At 44.4% G+C, this 18,311-nt stretch overlaps 1 protein-coding gene across 3 annotated transcripts in view; it reads left to right on the top strand.

The window, feature by feature from the left end:
• galntl6 (polypeptide N-acetylgalactosaminyltransferase like 6) overlaps window positions 1-17,606 on the top strand; it is a 139,220-nt gene extending 121,614 nt beyond the window's left edge. For all 3 annotated transcript variants that reach the window (XM_030788292.1, XM_030788293.1, XM_030788291.1), the window contains 6 exons: window positions 2,999-3,116; window positions 5,703-5,810; window positions 6,777-6,998; window positions 13,923-14,039; window positions 14,506-14,655; window positions 17,439-17,606. In XM_030788292.1, coding sequence (XP_030644152.1) covers window positions 2,999-3,116; window positions 5,703-5,810; window positions 6,777-6,998; window positions 13,923-14,039; window positions 14,506-14,655; window positions 17,439-17,606 — 883 coding nt within the window. The remainder of the gene's footprint in view (window positions 1-2,998; window positions 3,117-5,702; window positions 5,811-6,776; window positions 6,999-13,922; window positions 14,040-14,505; window positions 14,656-17,438) is intronic.
• Window positions 17,607-18,311: the final 705 nt, after the last annotated feature.

Genomic DNA, 18,311 nt, shown 5'->3' on the forward strand with positions numbered 1-18,311 from the left:
CGCTCGCGCCAGCTTTACCATGTGCACACCTACACACTCACCTTAGATCTCTGTCTAATTAAGTAATCAATAGAGCCAGGGCTGAATGCTCTTACCCCGTCATATGCATTGTGTGGCTCTTTTCTGCTGGGCACTACTCCTCTGACAAGTGGCCATGAAGTAAATAACCCCTCAGGGATGCTGTTGCAATGAGTGATGGACAGATATCGACCGAGAGAATACATGCACGCACACGCGCGCACACACACACACACACACACACACATTCGCACACCCTACACGCACGCACAGACATATGCCTATCGTCAGTGGACTTTGACACTGTGCACACATTTGGTGAGGAACAGAGCACAGTGAGATGAAGAATGATGAATTCAAAATCTCCCTGGAAACTCACAGACAATAAGGGGCTGAACCAATCACGTCATTGCGGGAGCTCCTCCTTATTATCTGTGTGTGTGTGTGCGTGCGTGTGTGCGTGCGTGCGTGCGTGCGTGCGTGTGCGTGCGTGCGTGTGTGCGTGCGTGTGTGTGCGTGTGTGTGTGTGCGTGTGTGCGCCTGAATTTGTAGATGAAGACTGTTTAAAGCTGTGCTTGAGACTTCCAGCTGCGAGCGCAGCTGATCAAATACGTCCCTAACCAGCTACAAAACCCACAGCCAAAATGCCAGATAATCACCAACATCATCTGTCAGCATGTCTGCAATGACTGATTTTTGTTTTTTGTTGTTTTTTTTTTTTACCAGAGCTGGGATTACAGTGTTTTGGGATTTCATAGAGATACTATTTCTTTTTTTTGTTGTTTTGTTTTTGCTGAGAGAGAGAGAGAGAGAAAGCCAAAAAAAATTTTTGGAATGGTTATTTCATCAGTGAAGTGCTTGCTTCTCCATTAGTTGCTTTAATTGAGTCGACTGCTATATTTCAGCTCCTTATTAAATTGGAGGGAGGCAGGCCTGAGGGTATTACACAAGCACAAATTGATTCTGGCGCCCTGCGCTCATTCAGTTTGGCTGTCTTCACACAAAGCTCATTCTTCAATTATTGTTGTTTCGTTCTCTTTTGCCCCCCCCAACCCCCCCCCCTCCTTCCTGTCATCCTTCTTCACTCATCCATTTTTTTTTTCTTTTGTCTTTCTACCTCCCCACCGCTTTATGCTATGCAGGTGTTCTCCATTTTTGCTTTTTTTTTTTTTGTGAGCGCTAAACTGAGCCCCTGATCGTCCATATTACGGTACGAGATGAAACAAGTCACACGCCTGTTTCAAAATAAAATAAAAAAAAAAAAATAGAAGGACAGGGTAGTGGGAAATCTCATTACGCCCAAACTCGGTCTCTCGTGTGTTTGTGATGCACGGTTCTTTGGTTCCGTGCGAGGTGAATTAATGGAAGTTGTAGCCTCTGGCATTGAGCCTCTTGGCTCCGTTACCGCGTGTCGAATCATCCGAGTTAAACTCCCACCGCTCTGGATTCCCGCTATAAGCTCCACCGCAGTCTACCCTCACTCTGTCATATTTAGACAGGGACTGACGTCACACTCAATTATTCACAAATATGCCGTTGTAACCAGATGTTACATCACAGAAAATGCGTGGGGAGAAAAAAAAAAGAAAAAAAAAGACTGAATTCTAATAACCTCGTTTCTAAACTCAGAAAAGACGCTATGTTCTGATTACCTGGTGGATTACCGCATCCGTGCACTACACGCTACTAGATGATGAACGGTAAAAAAAAAAAATGTCATCTCCTGGGTCCAAAATCCACTAGATAAGCCCTGAAAGAGGGCGTGAAATGGCTGTGATTATAGGGTTCGGGCAGTGAGCGCAGGGGAAAAACAGGACAAGAAAAGAAGACGAGAATTGAATAGCATTAACTGCGTTTGTATAGAAAGATTCCCAGGCGCCCGCTGCGCTAGCACAATACTTGATCTGTATGACGTCATTCATGTTGACTTGAATAAGTTCTTGCATGCACCGTGCACCAAAGGGCGTCTTGTGAGCCCTTCACTTTTTAACGTAGTCACCAGAATTCAGACGTGTTGTAGAATTACTGGAGGCTACATTAAACATGCATCAAACTGTAGAACTTTTCATTTCCCTGAGTAGTCCAAGGTGCACTCATACCAAAGAAACAGAATACAGTAGCGTTCGTAGCTACATCTGACTTTAAGTTTTGAAAAATTGCATGTTAGATATGCATATTGTAATGGTAAGGTAACCTGAAGTATGAAACTAAATATAAATCTTGAAACTTTGGCAAACCTTATGCTTCCTATTAAAAACATAAAAACGTTATAACACATTATGCTAATTAGTGTGAATTAACTTACATGTGGCTTAATGTTCATGTATGTTCAGGCAAAGCTGTGTGCAATGTGGTCATTCTTCCAGTGTAGAACAAACGCAGGCCGAGTGGGATATCATTTTTTGGGGGGGGGGTATGTCTGAGGATGGAGAAGACTTTAATATCCATGAGCGAGATTCTCTCTGGTCTGACGACTAGCTTACTGGTGGAAGAACACTTGTGCTGGTTTAGCATCACACTCCTTGCGCAATTTAGTTCTATAACGATCTCTCCCCTTTATACACTCTTACGAAATCCCCCGTGTATCGCTGCAACCCTTAAAAAAATTCCCTTTCTCCACAACGTTCCCGGGATTGTTAAGGCTGCGCGGTTTTGTTCCCTGCTCGCGTCCGTTCCGCCGAAAGAGTCTGAACTTTAAAATGTAAAACCGGTCCTAACGGTGGAGCATTATGGAACCTTAGCCAGCATTCTTTTTTCGGAAACCTCCGCTTTTTTCCCTGATATTCGGACCGAGCGGCATGCTTTGGTCCCGAGGTTTTCCATCAGCGTACAGTGTGCGTGTGTGTGTGTGTGACCTTGAACTGTGCTTCACCATACAGGTTTTCTCAGAACATGAATTACTTATACATTTATAAATAAGAAAGTAGGGGAGAAGCGGGAACGTGACGGTTGAATCTGTTGGCCTGTCTTTCTTCCACAGGTCTCCAGTGATGGCTGGAGGCCTCTTTGCTGTCAGTCGGCAGTGGTTCTGGGAACTTGGAGGCTACGACACAGGCCTGGAGATCTGGGGAGGGGAACAGTATGAAATATCCTTTAAGGTAAGTATGGACAGACATGCGACTCTCAATAACCATAGTCTTGTTTTATTTTTATTTTTTTTTATGAGTCCATGAAAGGTGACTAGACTGTATCTTAAGACCTTCAACAAACTCAAGAAGCCTCAGCAGAGAGACTCGTTGAGTTCTTGACAGGAGTTGTGCTGAACACAGTTGAGGAAAGTTTGTGTCTTTTTTTCTCTCCAGTCAGTCTTTATGTCTAAGAAATCACGTTAGCACGTCTGTCACTTTATTAGTTCTGGGGCATCAATGTGTTGTTAGATTTTTTTTTTTTTTTCATTTTTCATCAGTTTGGCTGAGATAACAGTAGACAGAATGAAGTACTCAAAGTGTGACGTGATCTAACACTCACTTTGATTCTCACTACGTGAAGTGATTTGTCTGTCAGTGTCTCTTCAGACGAACTTGTCTTGTTTCCCAGACAACTATATGAAACTGGAATGAGTTTCTGATGTTGAATGGAGTTCTCTCTCTCTCTCTCTCTCTCTCTCTTTCTCTGTCTCTCTTTCTCAGTCTCTCTTTTTCTGTCTCTTCTCTATTTATCTCATACATGATATTTTCAAGTCTCAAAGCAACAAGCACTCTCGCCAGCTCCCCCAAAAATAAAGAAGTCTGGCAGGTTTTTTTTTTCTTTCTTTTTTTTCTTCCTTGGCTCCCCTGCTCTGAAACTAATTATGTTGTGTGATCTCGCGATTGTTTGAGGCTGGGAGGTGATTTGTTTTTTTGTTTTTTTTTTTATTTTTTTGGTTCGTGGGACTAAAACGGATGCGACAGATGTGAAGAAATGTTCTGTTTATTATGACTGGCATATCTGCCATCCTCACCAATTTCATTAAGCCTTCTCCAGCTGTCAGTGAACTTTGTAATCAGAATCCAGCCCACTCTTTCAAGACTGGAAACCATGGAAACAGGTAATGGCAAAGAAAGTAGTCCAACAGCTAAAATTGCCCCGGTCTGTTTTTTTTTTTTTTTTACCTTGTTAGCCTGTCTTGTTACAGATTTGATTTGATTCCAATTTTTATTTTCTGAAGTATATGTCAGATACTATGTTCCTACTTTGTTTCAGTTTCAACAGAGTTTTTTGTTGTTGTTGTTGTTGTTGTTGTTTCCTTTTTGGGTATTTGCTCTATAAAGCATATAGTTACTAGCTACTTGTAAGAAATCTTAAAGAAGAAATATTCTTTCACTGCTAATTAGTATTATGAAAGAGCTCCCCCTTCTGACTGTCAAAGTGTAATTGCAATTGCAGACAGAGCAGTCGTCACTGCCCATCTGTTTTACAAATGCTGCTGGAATTCACCAGACATATCCCGGTTAATCAAGACATCAGCCGCCGACTGTCAGAAACGACTATGGATAAACCAGCAGGGGGAAAATGATTCCGAAACTCTTATTTTCCGTGTTCTATCCTTTTTTCTCCTCAGGGGAGAGAACAGTTTGGGCTTTTTTTTTTTCCGGTCAGTTGCTGGGGCAGTCTTTATACATAATGATGAGGTTTGTGAAGTCAGTTGACCGCTAACCCGCAGCTCACGGGGGGGGGAACGGCCTGGACGCGTTTGATATCGTGAGATGGTGAGGGAGAGCTCTCTCTGACGCAGCGGGGGGACAGAGGAGAGAGAGAAGAGAGGGAAAGAGGAACAAACTCCTGACTTTGTCTGTCAAAGCATCGAAATTCTCCATCGGTCCACACGCTTTTTAGCTCCGTTCTGTCAGCGACACCTCCGCGGCCTTTGCCGTGCCCGCTTTCCTAACCGCCTCTGTCCATGCAGCAAACGAACAGGAACATCAAAGAGCCTGGCTTTAGAGGATAGAAAAAGGAGAGAGAGATGGATGGTTAGACAGACAGAGAGAGAGTGAGAGAGAGAGAGAGCTTAAAGACAGAATAGGAAGGGGGTGCTGTTTAATCTCTCTATCTGAATCTCTTCGTTTTATTCTGTCCTTTTCCCTAAGAGGACAGGTACAGCTCTCAGCAAATACTATGAGAGATTGCTTTTTTTCTTCTTCTCTCTCTCTCTCTCTCTCTCTTTCTCACACACACACACACACACACACACACGCACTCATCCTTGGTCAGCCAGTCAGTGGGAAGCATAATTGGAATCTCCAGTGGCTAGAGCTTGTTTTTGGATACAGGCTTTTTTCAGATGTAACACTGAACCCTGTCGCTTCGAAGCCTCGCAACACGACACTCTCTCTCTCTCTCTCTCTCTCTCTCTCTCTCTCCCTCCCTCTCTCTCTCTCTCTCTCCCTCCCTCTCTCTCTCCCTCTCTCTCCCCTCCCTCTCTCTCTCTCTCTCTCTCTCTCTCCCTCTCTCTCACTGTCTCTGTCTGGGTCTTTTATTCTCAGAATATTCCCCACTGAGTCCTTTTCACTGCGCTGTGGCAATGCCACAACTCAAAACCCCAATAACACTGCCACCCATTAGCTTCTTTTGTCCCCCTTTTTTTCTTTTTTTTTTTTCTTTTTTCCTCTCCCAAGCTAGCCCAACACAGAGACGCGTGAAAAGCCGAACTGTCAGTAAAATCTTTCGTTTTTTCTCCCTCCCCCCCCCACCCCCGTTTTCCTCAGGTTTGGATGTGCGGGGGTAGCATGTACGACGTGCCCTGTTCCAGAGTGGGACACATCTATCGGAAATACGTCCCTTACAAAGTCCCCACGGGAACCAGCCTGGCTAGAGTGAGTCTCACTGACCTTTAAACACAAACGTCTCATCACATTCGTTCTCTGGTCTGTTTTTTGGTTTTTTTTTAACAATGTCATATAATTCCTCTATAACGTGTACAATCGTGTGTATAACAATGTAATTACTATATATACACATTGATGAACTCATGTGTCAAGAAGCACAAGTTATGCAGCTGCTGTGTTAGGGGCGTGGACATCAAATAACCACTTAGGGAGATTAATGACTGCGTCAGAGGTGACATTCAATGCTCTTTGTGGTTGTCCTCAGAAACGTGTATGAATGTGTGTGTATGCTTGATGTACCATCATCAAGGTTTTGTGTAGGGAACATAAAATTCTAATCCACCTCTTAAATATTTGGAAATGTATAGGCAAGTAAAATACTGAATGACTGAATGTCTACGTTTATGGGAGTCATCAGCGTAATACAGTCAGGTATTTTAGCATCGGATTAGGATTGTGTGTGTGTGTGTGTGTGTGTGTGTGTCTGTGCGTGACTAATCCAATGGGAAGTGTGTAACTATGCTTTAAACACAAATGTTTATATAGGACAAAAGAAAACATTTTTGTGCACAAAGAAGCTTAAATATTTATGTAGGTTCTTATTCTTAAACAAATGCAATTAAGAGTGTAATAAAAGTGTAGGTGTTTGACAGTGTTTGATGCTGGATCTGTGACTGGAATCATTCTCTCCCTCTTTATATCTCACTCTCTCTGTTTTACTATGCCTCCCTCTCTCTCTCTCTCTCTCTCTCTCTGTCTCTCTCTCTCTCTCTTTCTCTCTCTCTGTCTCACTATCTCTGTCCCTCTCTCTCTCCCCCTCTCTCGCTCTCTCTTTTTCTCTCTCTCTCTCTCTCTCTCTCCCTCTCTCTCTCTCTCTCTCTTTCTCCCTCTCTGTCTCACTATCTCTGTCCCTCTCCCTCTCCCTGTCTCTCTCTCTCTCTCTCTCTCTTGCAGAATCTGAAGCGTGTAGCTGAGACGTGGATGGATGAATACACAGAGTACATTTATCAGCGGCGGCCGGAGTATCGGCACCTCTCCACCGGAGATCTGACTGCACAGAAGGAGCTACGCAAGCAGCTCAAGTGTAAAGATTTCAAATGGTATATGAACACTGTGGCCTGGGACCTCCCCAAATACTACCCACCTGTGGAACCCCTACCGGCCGCCTGGGGAGAGGTACAGTGACCCTGAACACACACTCACACACACATGCCTGCACACACACAGACACACCTGTGGAACCCCTACCAGCCGCCTGGGGAGAGGTACAGTGACCCTGAGCACACACTCACACACGCACGCACGCGCGCGCGCGCACACACACACACTTGTACTTCTGTCTTTGTGAGGACACTCACTGACATATTGCATTCCCTAGCCCCTTACCCTAACCTAAACCCTAAACCTAATTCTAACCTGAACCCTAAAACCAAGTCTTAACCTTCAAACAGCCCTTTGAACAAGTGAGGACCAGCCAAAATGTCCTCACTTTCCCAAAATGTTCTCACTTTCCCAAAATGTTCTCACTCCCAAAGGTCTAAAACTCAAACTGGTCCTCACAAGGATAGCTGTGCAAGTGCACACACACACACACACACACACACACACACAAAACAGGGAAAATGACCACTAATATGAAATTCCAGCCAAACTAACGCCAAGAGCCAAAGGCAAAGTCCATAGAACAGATTGTAGATTGAGAGAAATGGTTAAAAATGACGGACTCATGCCTCACACACATGAACACACACACACACACACATACACACACAATCCCTGGAGGCAAAAGAAGTGACATTCCTGTATCTGAGTTGGGTGATAATGAATAGCCAGAATAGCTTTCCTGTCTTTCTGCCCGGGTGGCACCCAGTAATAAGAATATATAATTCAGGGCCGTGTATTTATGGGTTATGGATCGCTGATGCAAACAATGCTTCACTTTTTTGTGTCAGTGGATATTAAATCGCCTGCCAATAAGTGCAGGTTGGCTGCCCGTCTGTCCTTAATGAAAAATGCATTACATTTCATACTGTCACACATCACACGAATCTCACACACACACACACACACACACTCACACACACACACACACACACACACACACACACACTCACACCTGTGAATAGAGTTTGATAACCTTCAGACAATAGATGTCTAGTCTGAAATGCGTGACCAAACAAATAAACCATGACAGCCGTTACATAGATATAAAAACAAGCAGAGAGTGGAACATCACGCAGTGAGAGAATGTTCTAGAAGATTTGGGGGTCACAGTGTTACTGGGCTGATTTCCCAGATGAGGATTAAGTCTAGTCCTGGACTAAATTGGATGTTTAGATAGGATAATCTCCGCTCAAATCTCCAATGTCTTTTTTGTGCCTTCTTGATCAAAGATTGAACTGAATCTTTTTTTCTCGGAAAACTGTGAACAGTGAAGGTTAACTTAAGTCCGGTCAGACCGGTCTGTCCGAATGTATGTGTGTGTGTGTGTGTGTGCGTGTGTGTTTGTGTGTGTCTGTGTCTGTGTGCGTGTGCGTGTGTGTGTGTGTGTTTTCCTCAGTTTGGAGCATTTAACTGGCCTAAAAGAGCCACTGCCCACCTGAGCCTCTCATACAGAGTCTGTGTTAAAACAGCGACGCTGGTGACGCTTGGACTTCTCTCTGCGGTTCTTTTTCTCTCTTCCCGTCCTGGTTAACCTCATTCCACAAAGTCCATTTACAGCAAAAAAACTCCAGCCTCCCAATGCCACAGTCACCTCAGCTTTAGCTAAAGAAAGAAAATTGACAGTAAATTAAAAAGGAGAGAGAGAGAGAGAGAGAGAGAGAAAGAAAGAAAGAAAGCAAATGAATGGTGGTGTTCCTGGGAACCTGCTCAGGGGAAATTTATGCACGCTAGATATCTTCTATCCTGAGGCAAAATGATAGTAATTTCACTGTCAGGCTGATAGCTTCATATGGGAGCCACTCGTGGGCTGCCTGGCCTGTCGGCTTGTCACCCGCACTGATGGATTATACAATAAAAGAACCTCGTCGGGCATTCTGAAACGCCCCTGTGGCGCTGAGAGTGGGAGAGAGAGAGAGTGTGTGTGTGTGTGTGACAGACAGAGAGAGAGAGAGGGAGACATAGATAGAGAGATAGAGAGAGGGGAGAGGAAAGAAAGTGCAGATGAGGCCTCTCCAACATCTTTGGGTGTAGACAGAGGTCACCCACACTTTGACCCCTGTCTGGGGAAAAAGCGCCGTCTGGGTAAACAGGCTGTTGTGCATCTGTCAGGGTGCTTCCTCCATCCCTCTCTCCCTCTCTCTCTCTCTCTCTCCCCCTCTCTCTCTCTCTCTCTGTCCCTCAATCCTCTCAAATCACTTTAAGTGATGCAATCATCGGACTCTTGAGAAAATCATCCAGCCCAGTGGATGGCAGTCACATCAGCCTGAGACCTTTAGGACATCAGCTCAGTACAGGTTGAGTATCCCTTATCCAAAACGCCCGGGACCAGAAGCGTCTCGGATGTTGGATTTTCCTCAGATTTTCTTGGAATGCAGTCGTGCGTCGCTCAACGACGGGGAAACGTTCTGAGAAATGCGTTGTTAGGCGACCTCGTCATTGTGCGAACATCACAGAGTGTACTTACACAAACCTAGACAGTATAGCCTACTACAGACCTAGGCTATATGGTATAGCCTACTACAGGCCTAGGCTATATGGTATAGCCTACTACAGACCTAGGCTATATGGTATAGCCTACTACAGACCTAGGCTATATGGTATAGTCTACTACAGACCTAGGCTATATGGTATAGCCCACTACAGACCTAGGCTATATGGTATAGCCTACTACAGAACTAGGCTATATGGTATAGCCCACTACAGACCTAGGCTATATGGTATAGCCCACTACAGACCTAGGCTATATGGTATAGCCCACTACAGAACTAGGCTATATGGTATAGCCTACTACAGACCTAGGCTATATGGTATAGCCCACTACAGACCTAGGCTATATGGTATAGCCCACTACAGACCTAGGCTATATGGTATAGCCCACTACAGACCTAGGCTATATGGTATAGCCTACTGTTCCTAGGCCACAAACCTGTACAGAGACGTGGTAAACACGAGATGTATGAGGCTGCTCCCGGCATAACACGGCACAACACAGCATAACACGGCAAACTGTTTTACAGTAAACTCTTTTTTCTAAGTAGAAAGAGTACACTCTAAAATAACGATAAAAAGTTCAGTATAGTAAATACATGAACCAGTAACATTGTTGTTTATTATCATTATCTGACATTATGTACTGTATATACTTTTACACGACTGGCAGTGCATTAGGTTTGTTTACACCAGCATCACCACATGTGAGTAATGCGTCGCGCTAGGATGTTACGACAGCTATGACGTCACTAATTTTTCCGCTCCGTTTTAATCTCGTGGGAGCACCGTCGCATATGAGGTCCGTTGTTGACCGAAACATCGTTTCGCGGCGCGTGCCTGTATTTGAATATACATAATGAGATATCTTGGCACCAACAGAGCGTCAGAGCCCCGGTTTGGGCAAATGAGGTCAGGTGTAGAATTTTCCACTTCTGCCGTCTTGTTGCCATTCAAAAAAGTTTTGGATTTTGGAGCATTTCGGATTTCGGATTTTTGGATTAGGGATGCGCAACCTGTGCTTTATTTTCCCTTTCCCAGCAAAAACCTTGACTCTTCATAGAGGGGTTGGTAATAGAAGTAGATCTGTATGGAGTCTTTACCATAAACCTTGACTCTTCATAGAGGGGTTGGTGATAGAAGTAGATCTGTATGGAGTCTTTACCATAAACCTTGACTCTTCATGGAGGGGTTGGTGATAGAAGTAGATCTGTATGGAGTCTTTACCATAAACCTTGACTCTTCATGGAGGGGTTGGTGATAGAAGTAGATCTGTATGGAGTCTTTACCATAAACCTTGACTCTTCATGGAGGGGTTGGTAATAGAAGTAGATCTGTATGGAGTCTTTACCATAAACCTTGACTCTTCATGGAGGGGTTGGTGATAGAAGTAGGTCTGTATGGAGTCTTTACCGTAAACCTTGACTCTTCATAGAGGGGTTGGTAATAGAAGTAGATCTGTGTGGAGTCTTTACCATAAACCTTGACTCTTCATGGAGGGGTTGGTGATAGAAGTAGGTCTGTATGGAGTCTTTACCGTAAACCTTGACTCTTCATAGAGGGGTTGGTAATAGAAGTAGATCTGTGTGGAGTCTTTACCAATATAGCAGCTTTGTCATTCTCTTTTTATTCTTTTAATCAGCTTTGCTTATATACATTCTGCTGAGGCAAACTCTAAAAAAAACCCAGATTATGTCGTTTACGGTCTTTAAATCACGTTGCACCTGCAACAACAGGTATTAAAGAACAAAAAAAAAAAACAGCTGGTACCAGCAAACTGAAGAAGATTCCAATCAGTCATGCCTGCTGGAGACTGCATACTTTCCAAGCATTTTTAAAAAGATGCAACAGGTGTGCAAATAGGAGGTAAAAAACAGTGTGTTTCCCGAGGAGTTCTGTTCCCGTTGTTTCATATCCATTCAAGGCTACGTTCATCAACCCTGACTCTCACAGAGAGGAATAAGAGACGTTGAAATGTCAAACTGACTGAAAACCCTGTTTGTGTCTGCTGGATTTTTTTTTTTATAATTATCTAAGAATTTAAAAAAAAAAAAAAAAAGAAAGAAAAAAAAAGAACTAAAAAACTTTTTGAGCACACTTCTTTGTACCCATGCCCTCTCAGAAATGGGGTCATGTGACAGATTGGCTGCTTCCAACACTAATTTGACCCATCCTAATGGATATCTTTGTTGCTGCACCGGAAAGGTCAAATCGTTCGTCCTCAATATGTCATTCACTGGTCGGCACAAGGGCTAGCTCAAAGCGAGAAAACGAGCTAGGAAATAAATTAAACGTGTGTTTTTTTTTTCTGTCTTTCTTTCTGTCCTTCTTTCTTCCCCCCCTCTCATGAACAAAAATAACCTTTTAAGAATAAAACGCGGAGGCAGACCCGTCCCTGACCCCCCCGATGCTGCTTTTGTTTTGTTCTATTTATTCAGTTTAAGCGGACGACGACTTCACAATTTTCCAATTTGGCTTTTAGATGGGAAAAGAGACACGACCCAAAGAGAGAACACTGTCTCCTGTCACTGGAGTAATTTGAAGACGCAACAGTGGCTTTTTAAAGAGTGGGGGGGGGGGGGGGTGCATAGGGGGGCTTTTTGTGTCGGCGAAATGTTAATTTCCGACGCTAACCCGATCCGCGATAAGGAACGGTGCCGTCAACTTGTCACACCTCACAGTGAGTTCCATCAGCCTCCCACCGTATTTACAACGTCTCACTTCCTGAGAGGAAAAAAAAAAAAAACGTCAAAATTTGACGCGCCGACTCAAAGACGAAACGTTCTGTTATCGTGCGCTTGACTTATGTAAGTTGGCAGGACGCATATCAAAAGCAATATGAAGTAAAGTTTTCTCAAAGAAGCCAGCACTAACCAGACACTGTCAGATAAACCCAACGGCTGATTGATGAAAGCTGAGAAAGACTGAAAGCCAAAAAAGATTGAAATTATGAGAGCCTACAGCTAGGCGTAACGTTGATTTTTATATTTAGCACATAGCAAGTGCTATTTCATCATTTCACAGTTACCGACTAAACTGAACGTTCACCTGATTCATACGTCAAACCGAATCGTAACATCAGCTGAGAGTTATGTCAGTTGTCTCAGCTGATTTTAGTTTCTTTCCACTCATTTCGGTCACATCTTGGGTAGAACATTAATCTATCTTCAACCCAGTCCAAAAAGAAAAGGGATTACAGCGCGCGCACACACACACACACACACAGACAAAATCACATCCCGGAGAGCAATCTCGGTTCGAAATCGCTTCGTGGCAGCGCGTCGCACACGGCAGCGGACGATCTGCGGTCTCTGTCGCCATGACAGCAGAGGAGAAGTATGCTGCGGTCCTGTCTCTCTCCAGGGAATGCTCCCACCTCAGCAGGCCTGCGGTTCTGTCAGTTTCGGTGTCTGTCTCTTAAGTGACCTTGCTTAGGGCCTCCAAGTCTCCGACTCCCCAATGAGCTGAATAAGTTAGCGAGCTAACCTAGCCCGCCTGTAGCTGCTGGACTTGCTTTACATGCCGCGGACGTTCATGCATTATTGAAAGCGCGCGGGTGATGCCAGGAAGCATACCTGAATGCCTTAAAAGAGAGTTAGGGAAATAAGACAGTCGCTCAAACTGAGTAGGGGTGCATGAGGGTAGGGGGTAGCAGTGTGGGGAGGGGGTTTCGTGTGGGGAGGGGGGAGGTGCGTAAGAACCTCTCGAGTTCTCACAGCAGGAAAACCACACACACACACACATGCAGAGATTCACATACATACACATTCACAGTCACTTACACACATACACACTCACTCACTCTTTCTCTGTCTTTCCCTCACACACAAACATACACATGCGCGCGTGCACTCACACACACACACACACACATATCCTTGAGAAATGAAGTCTCATATGCATTAATTATGAATTTTCGCTGAGTCGTTCACGATGATTGGTGGCATGAGGCGGATTAAGCTCAACACAGAATCTTATTGGCAGTAAAACTGCAAAGCCCTATGCTTAGAAAGCTGATATACGTACATCTGTACACCGTTAATGAAGATATAACACGAGCCCGGTCTCACTGCACTGCATTACAGGGGGAATTTATGAACTTGTGAATTGCTTGAGAGATTGTGTTTATTGTGTATGGTGTGTATCACTGTCTGTAGCTCGTCTCCTCGCCTGTGAGAGTTTTATAACTATGTTATGTTTGCAGTCTTTACAGCATAATCTGTCTCTGTCCTTGTCTATCGCCGGGCCTCCAGGCCCTGTCTGCTCTCCACAGCTCTGACCCAAAGTGAATTAGCACAAAACCACGTTTGGACCCTTTAACGGGGTGATAAACCCCTCCGTCTGGGTCTGGGGCTGTGAAGGAATCTTGGAAAAGGAGTTTAAATTGAGCCATCTCTGTGTGTGTGTTTATGTGTGTGTGTGTGTGTGTGTGTGTGTGTGTGTCTGCAGATCCGAAATGCCCCGTCCGGTTTGTGCATCGACACCAAACACGGCTCCACCGGCACAGAGCTGCGTCTGGACACGTGTCTGAAAGAGGGAGCGGAACGCACGTGGGCGCACGAGCAGGTAGACCCGTGATCCCCTAATCCTCATCCCTCATCATCCCTGCGGTTAGACGCCTGACCTCTGGATGGTCGTTAATTAAGGGCAGCTCTTAGCTTTACTCTCAGTTATGGAGAGTAGACATTAGGTGACAGGAGTGTCTCCCTCTTAGATGACTCCAAAGCGGACAGTGCTTGCAGTTCTAATAAGCCAAACAGTCAGACCCTATGGTTTTATTTAAAAACGATCAAGTTCCAGTTTCGTGCATGCCATTTGCCCTTGTGAACGTTTTCTGACGTTTCCAACAATTGGTCTACTCCAAAACCACCGACCAATTACCAACCATCGCACTGATTTTTCACGCGTAAAAACTCCTACCACGCCAAACGGTTTGGCAAATTAGGCACTTAGGATTTTTTTTGTAATGATGCTTGATTGTGATTTTTAACGATTTTAATGATAATGACCGCCTTGCTCTTTTTTTCGTAAGATCTTCACGTTCGGCTGGAGGGAGGACATTCGCCCCGGAGATCCGTTACATACCAGAAAGTTCTGTTTCGACGCCATCTCTCAGAGCAGTCCGGTCACTCTGTATGACTGCCACGGGATGAAGGGGAACCAGCACTGGAGCTACAGGAAGGTAACGCCACTCAGACGCCGCTCTCCATATAATGCGCGGGTCAGCGGAGTCAACGCCACCCAATAAATATTTATCCACACTGCTGGTCCACTGTTAGCCCTGAAGGCTCAGGATCTCTCTGTATTTCTGCTCTAGCCCAACGCTGTCACAGCTGGAGTGTGTGTGTGTGTGTGTGTGTGTGTGTGTGTGTGTGTGTGCTTTCCTAGCACTAAAAAAATGCACTAACCTGTGAGGGTTTTTTTCTTTTAGACTGAAGCTAGGGAAGAGCCTCCTACTTCCTCCCAGTAGGATTTTTTCTCACTGGCCTTTAGCCGATGGTTCTTCTTTTTTTTTTCTTCTTTTTCTTAGTAATTATTAATTATTAATTCATTATTATTAATGGTAATTATAATTCGTGCATGGGGCTGGGGAAGAAACGTGACCCTATAGGTTTACATTGCCCAGATCCATCACTTCTAGAGGCAGTCTTAACCTTGTTCTCAGGGACCCCAATGTACTCCGTACGTACATCTTAACAAATCAATTTAAGATTGACTTTTATCAGATTTGGCCCTTGGCAAGGAAATCCAGGGAGTAGGAGAAACAGATGGACCGCCCGGTGGGATCTTCTAAGGAAAAGAACGAAAAAAAAAAATAAAAATCCCACGTCGCGGCGATCTAATACAGCATACGTACGTAGCACGTTCCCAAAGTTTACGAAGACTCTGCGTTTCCGAACTCTGTCCCCCGGGGGTTTCCCACCATACCAATACACTTGTGCGGTTACGGAAACCTGCACATATGGTCCAGGCAACCAGCTGCAGAGCCAGATTTTGATTAGCCGAGGTATGCCTGCTGAATAAGCGTTTAATGTATGGAAAAAACTGGAAGTCTCACTCTGCAAGGTTTAGGAAAAATCCCTCCAGAGAAATTGCTAGGCACTGCCCGCTAACTGGGTTATATGTCACATACAATATTCATATTTAGCCTGTGGGGAATGCACAGAGTACATATTTAAGTATATCTTATTTTACAGCAGGTGCATCGCACCAGGGGGAGGGTACTCGGCACTCGGTATAATGCTAATTATGTTGATGTTACAGTTCTCTGTGTTTAAAGATACAGGGTGTGGTGTTTGTGTGGTATCCGTATTGAAAGATACAGATGTGAACATATCTGAGCGTCTTATGAGGCTGAGGAAGATGAGGAGAAATCCTGGCAGTGGTGGACGGGGCCAGTGATGAAGGTTCAGAGAGGTGTGTGAGATGGGGGCTTGAGGTGGGGCGGCCGGGGTCGTTTGGGAGCCTCAGGCGTGGAGCAGAATAAATCTGCCCCTGGGGAAGAGCTTCCCTGGAGCTGGGCTTCAAAAAGCCCCCAAGGCATGCCCCCCCCCCCCCCCCCCCCCCCCCCCCCACCCTGCTCTAGCACTCCCACAGGGGCCAACTTTTCTCTGTTTTTATTCGGCGTGTGTAGGAATACAGAAGGAGTTCTGTCCTAACATGTCACGTCCTGTTTCAACAACTGAGAACCGGAGTATACTGTACTCTTAGCTCTTATTAATTTTTTGTTTGTTTTGTTTTGTTTTGAGAAAGAATAAAAGGGAAAACTTCTCTCTCTCTCTCTCTCTCACTCTCGCTCTCTCTCTCTTTCTCTCTCTATCTCACTCTCTCTCTCTCTCTCTCTCACTCTCTCTTTCTCTCTCTGTCTCACTCTCTCTCTCTTTCTCCCTCACAGTCTCATTTCTCTCCCTTTTCATCTTGTCTTGTCATCTCCTTCTGTGTCACTGCCGCTCTAGCTGTTAAAACGACGCTTGGACAGGTTGTGGAGATGCATGTTTCTCCTCCAAGGCTTTTTGTTTTGTTTTTTTTTTGTTTTTGTTTTTTGAAAGCTCAAGTACAGCTTTGCCAAAAGACATGTTTACGTTCTGTTACTTGTTCTTTTTCGCCGGTGAAAAGATGGCATTTTTTTTTTTGTTTTTTTTTTTGCCGGGCAAAAAGGCAGTGTGGTTTGCCCTAAAGTGTGAGGTCATGTTGGGGGCTAGGCTGTCACACTCTGAATCTATCTTCACAGTCTAAAATTGAATTTGCCCGCCTGTACTGATGGAAGATCCAGCTACTTTTTGGAGTATCTGGGCAATAACGGCTCTCTTTGTGAGGTCGTGGAAGATGTTTTCTCTAAAATCTGAGGTTAAATTATGTTGTGTATGAACTCAACTCACTCGGTTTTATTTATTTATTTATTTATTTATGTGTGTATGTTTGTATTTATTTATTTTCTTTTTGAGCCTGCTTTCACTCTTGGAGGTCAAAGCAATTTGACCTTAGATCAGCTTCCTTAGTGCATGCATTGTTCGATAAATGGAATTTTAAAAAGTCAAAAATAGTTCCCCTTTTCCACTCTCCCCAATGTGCGCCATGCTTTTCACCGGTCCCAAGCTCAGACCATGAAATGAATGCAGTATTTCTTATTTTAAAAAAAAGAAAGAAAGAAAGAAAGAAAGAAAAGACTCTGTGTGTGTGTGTGTGTGTGTGTGTGTGTGTGTGTGTGTGTGTGTGTAAGTGTGGGGGAAAAAAAAAAAAAAACTGCTGTTCTTCAGTTCCACCCTTGTAGTCTGACTGAAGGGAGCCCGAGATAAGAGAAAGCTTATACCGTAGCCAGAGTCACGGTGACCGTGTTTTTCGTTTATTTTTGTGATTTCTCTCACTCTCTCTCTCTCTCTCTCTCTCTCTCCTCCTCCTCCTCCTCCTCACTTTATTTCCCTCTCTCTTTTTTTTCTCCTCCACTGTCTCCTCCACTGGCCACAGGACAAATCTTTGTACCACCTGGTGAGCAGTGGATGCATGGACTGCAGCCCCAGTGATAAGCGGATTTTTATGAACAAATGTGACCCCCAGTCAGAAACGCAAAAGTGGCTGTTCCAGAGAGTCAATGCCACCATTCTGGACAAATTCAACAGTCCCGCCAACTCGTAGGAGAGGGGGGTTCTCCAGCCAGCGGAACTGTCTTGTAGGTCTCCCGGCTTCTTTAGGAGGCGAAATCGGAGGGCGGGGCGCGTACTCGTACGAAGCCTTCCCCCCTCTACCACGTTTTTCCTCCAACAGAGTTGGATCCAAACCTGGAGCCTGCGCCCCCCCCCTCCCCTCCCCCCCCTCATTGTTCCTGACTGTCTGGGACTGTTCCAGAACCTGGGAAAAGATGCAGCTAAAGGAAGAGTATCCACACAAGATACCTTGCTGGTCGAGGAGGACATGCGCAGCCTGACTGGGGTCTTTTTTTTTTTTCCCTGTCTGGCCATGAAAGCTCCAGGCGGTGATGGAGGTTGGGCCAAATTTTATTCGCTGGGAAGAACAACAACAACAACAACAACAAAAAAAAAAAAAGTAAAAGAAAAGAAAAAACACAAGCTTCATTTGGGCTTTTGGAGTCAAGTCAAATTAAAGAATGTTCCTAATCTCTCTCTTCAGATCGCATGGTGGATTTGTATTGTATTGGAGATTTGAGATAATTTGCTCTTTTTGTATTTCTATTTATTTTTCTCAGTTGGTTTACTTGTATATTTATTTTTTATTTATTTAGTGCTTTTTTTTAAAAAAGTAAGTCATAATGTGTATATTTGACTCAGTTTTACCATCTCTGGTTCTTGTAACAGTAAGATTTGAATTCAAGGGTTATGAAAA

The sequence above is a fragment of the Chanos chanos genome, chromosome 11 (genome assembly GCF_902362185.1).
Source record: "Chanos chanos chromosome 11, fChaCha1.1, whole genome shotgun sequence".
Taxonomy (NCBI): Eukaryota; Metazoa; Chordata; class Actinopteri; order Gonorynchiformes; family Chanidae; genus Chanos; species Chanos chanos.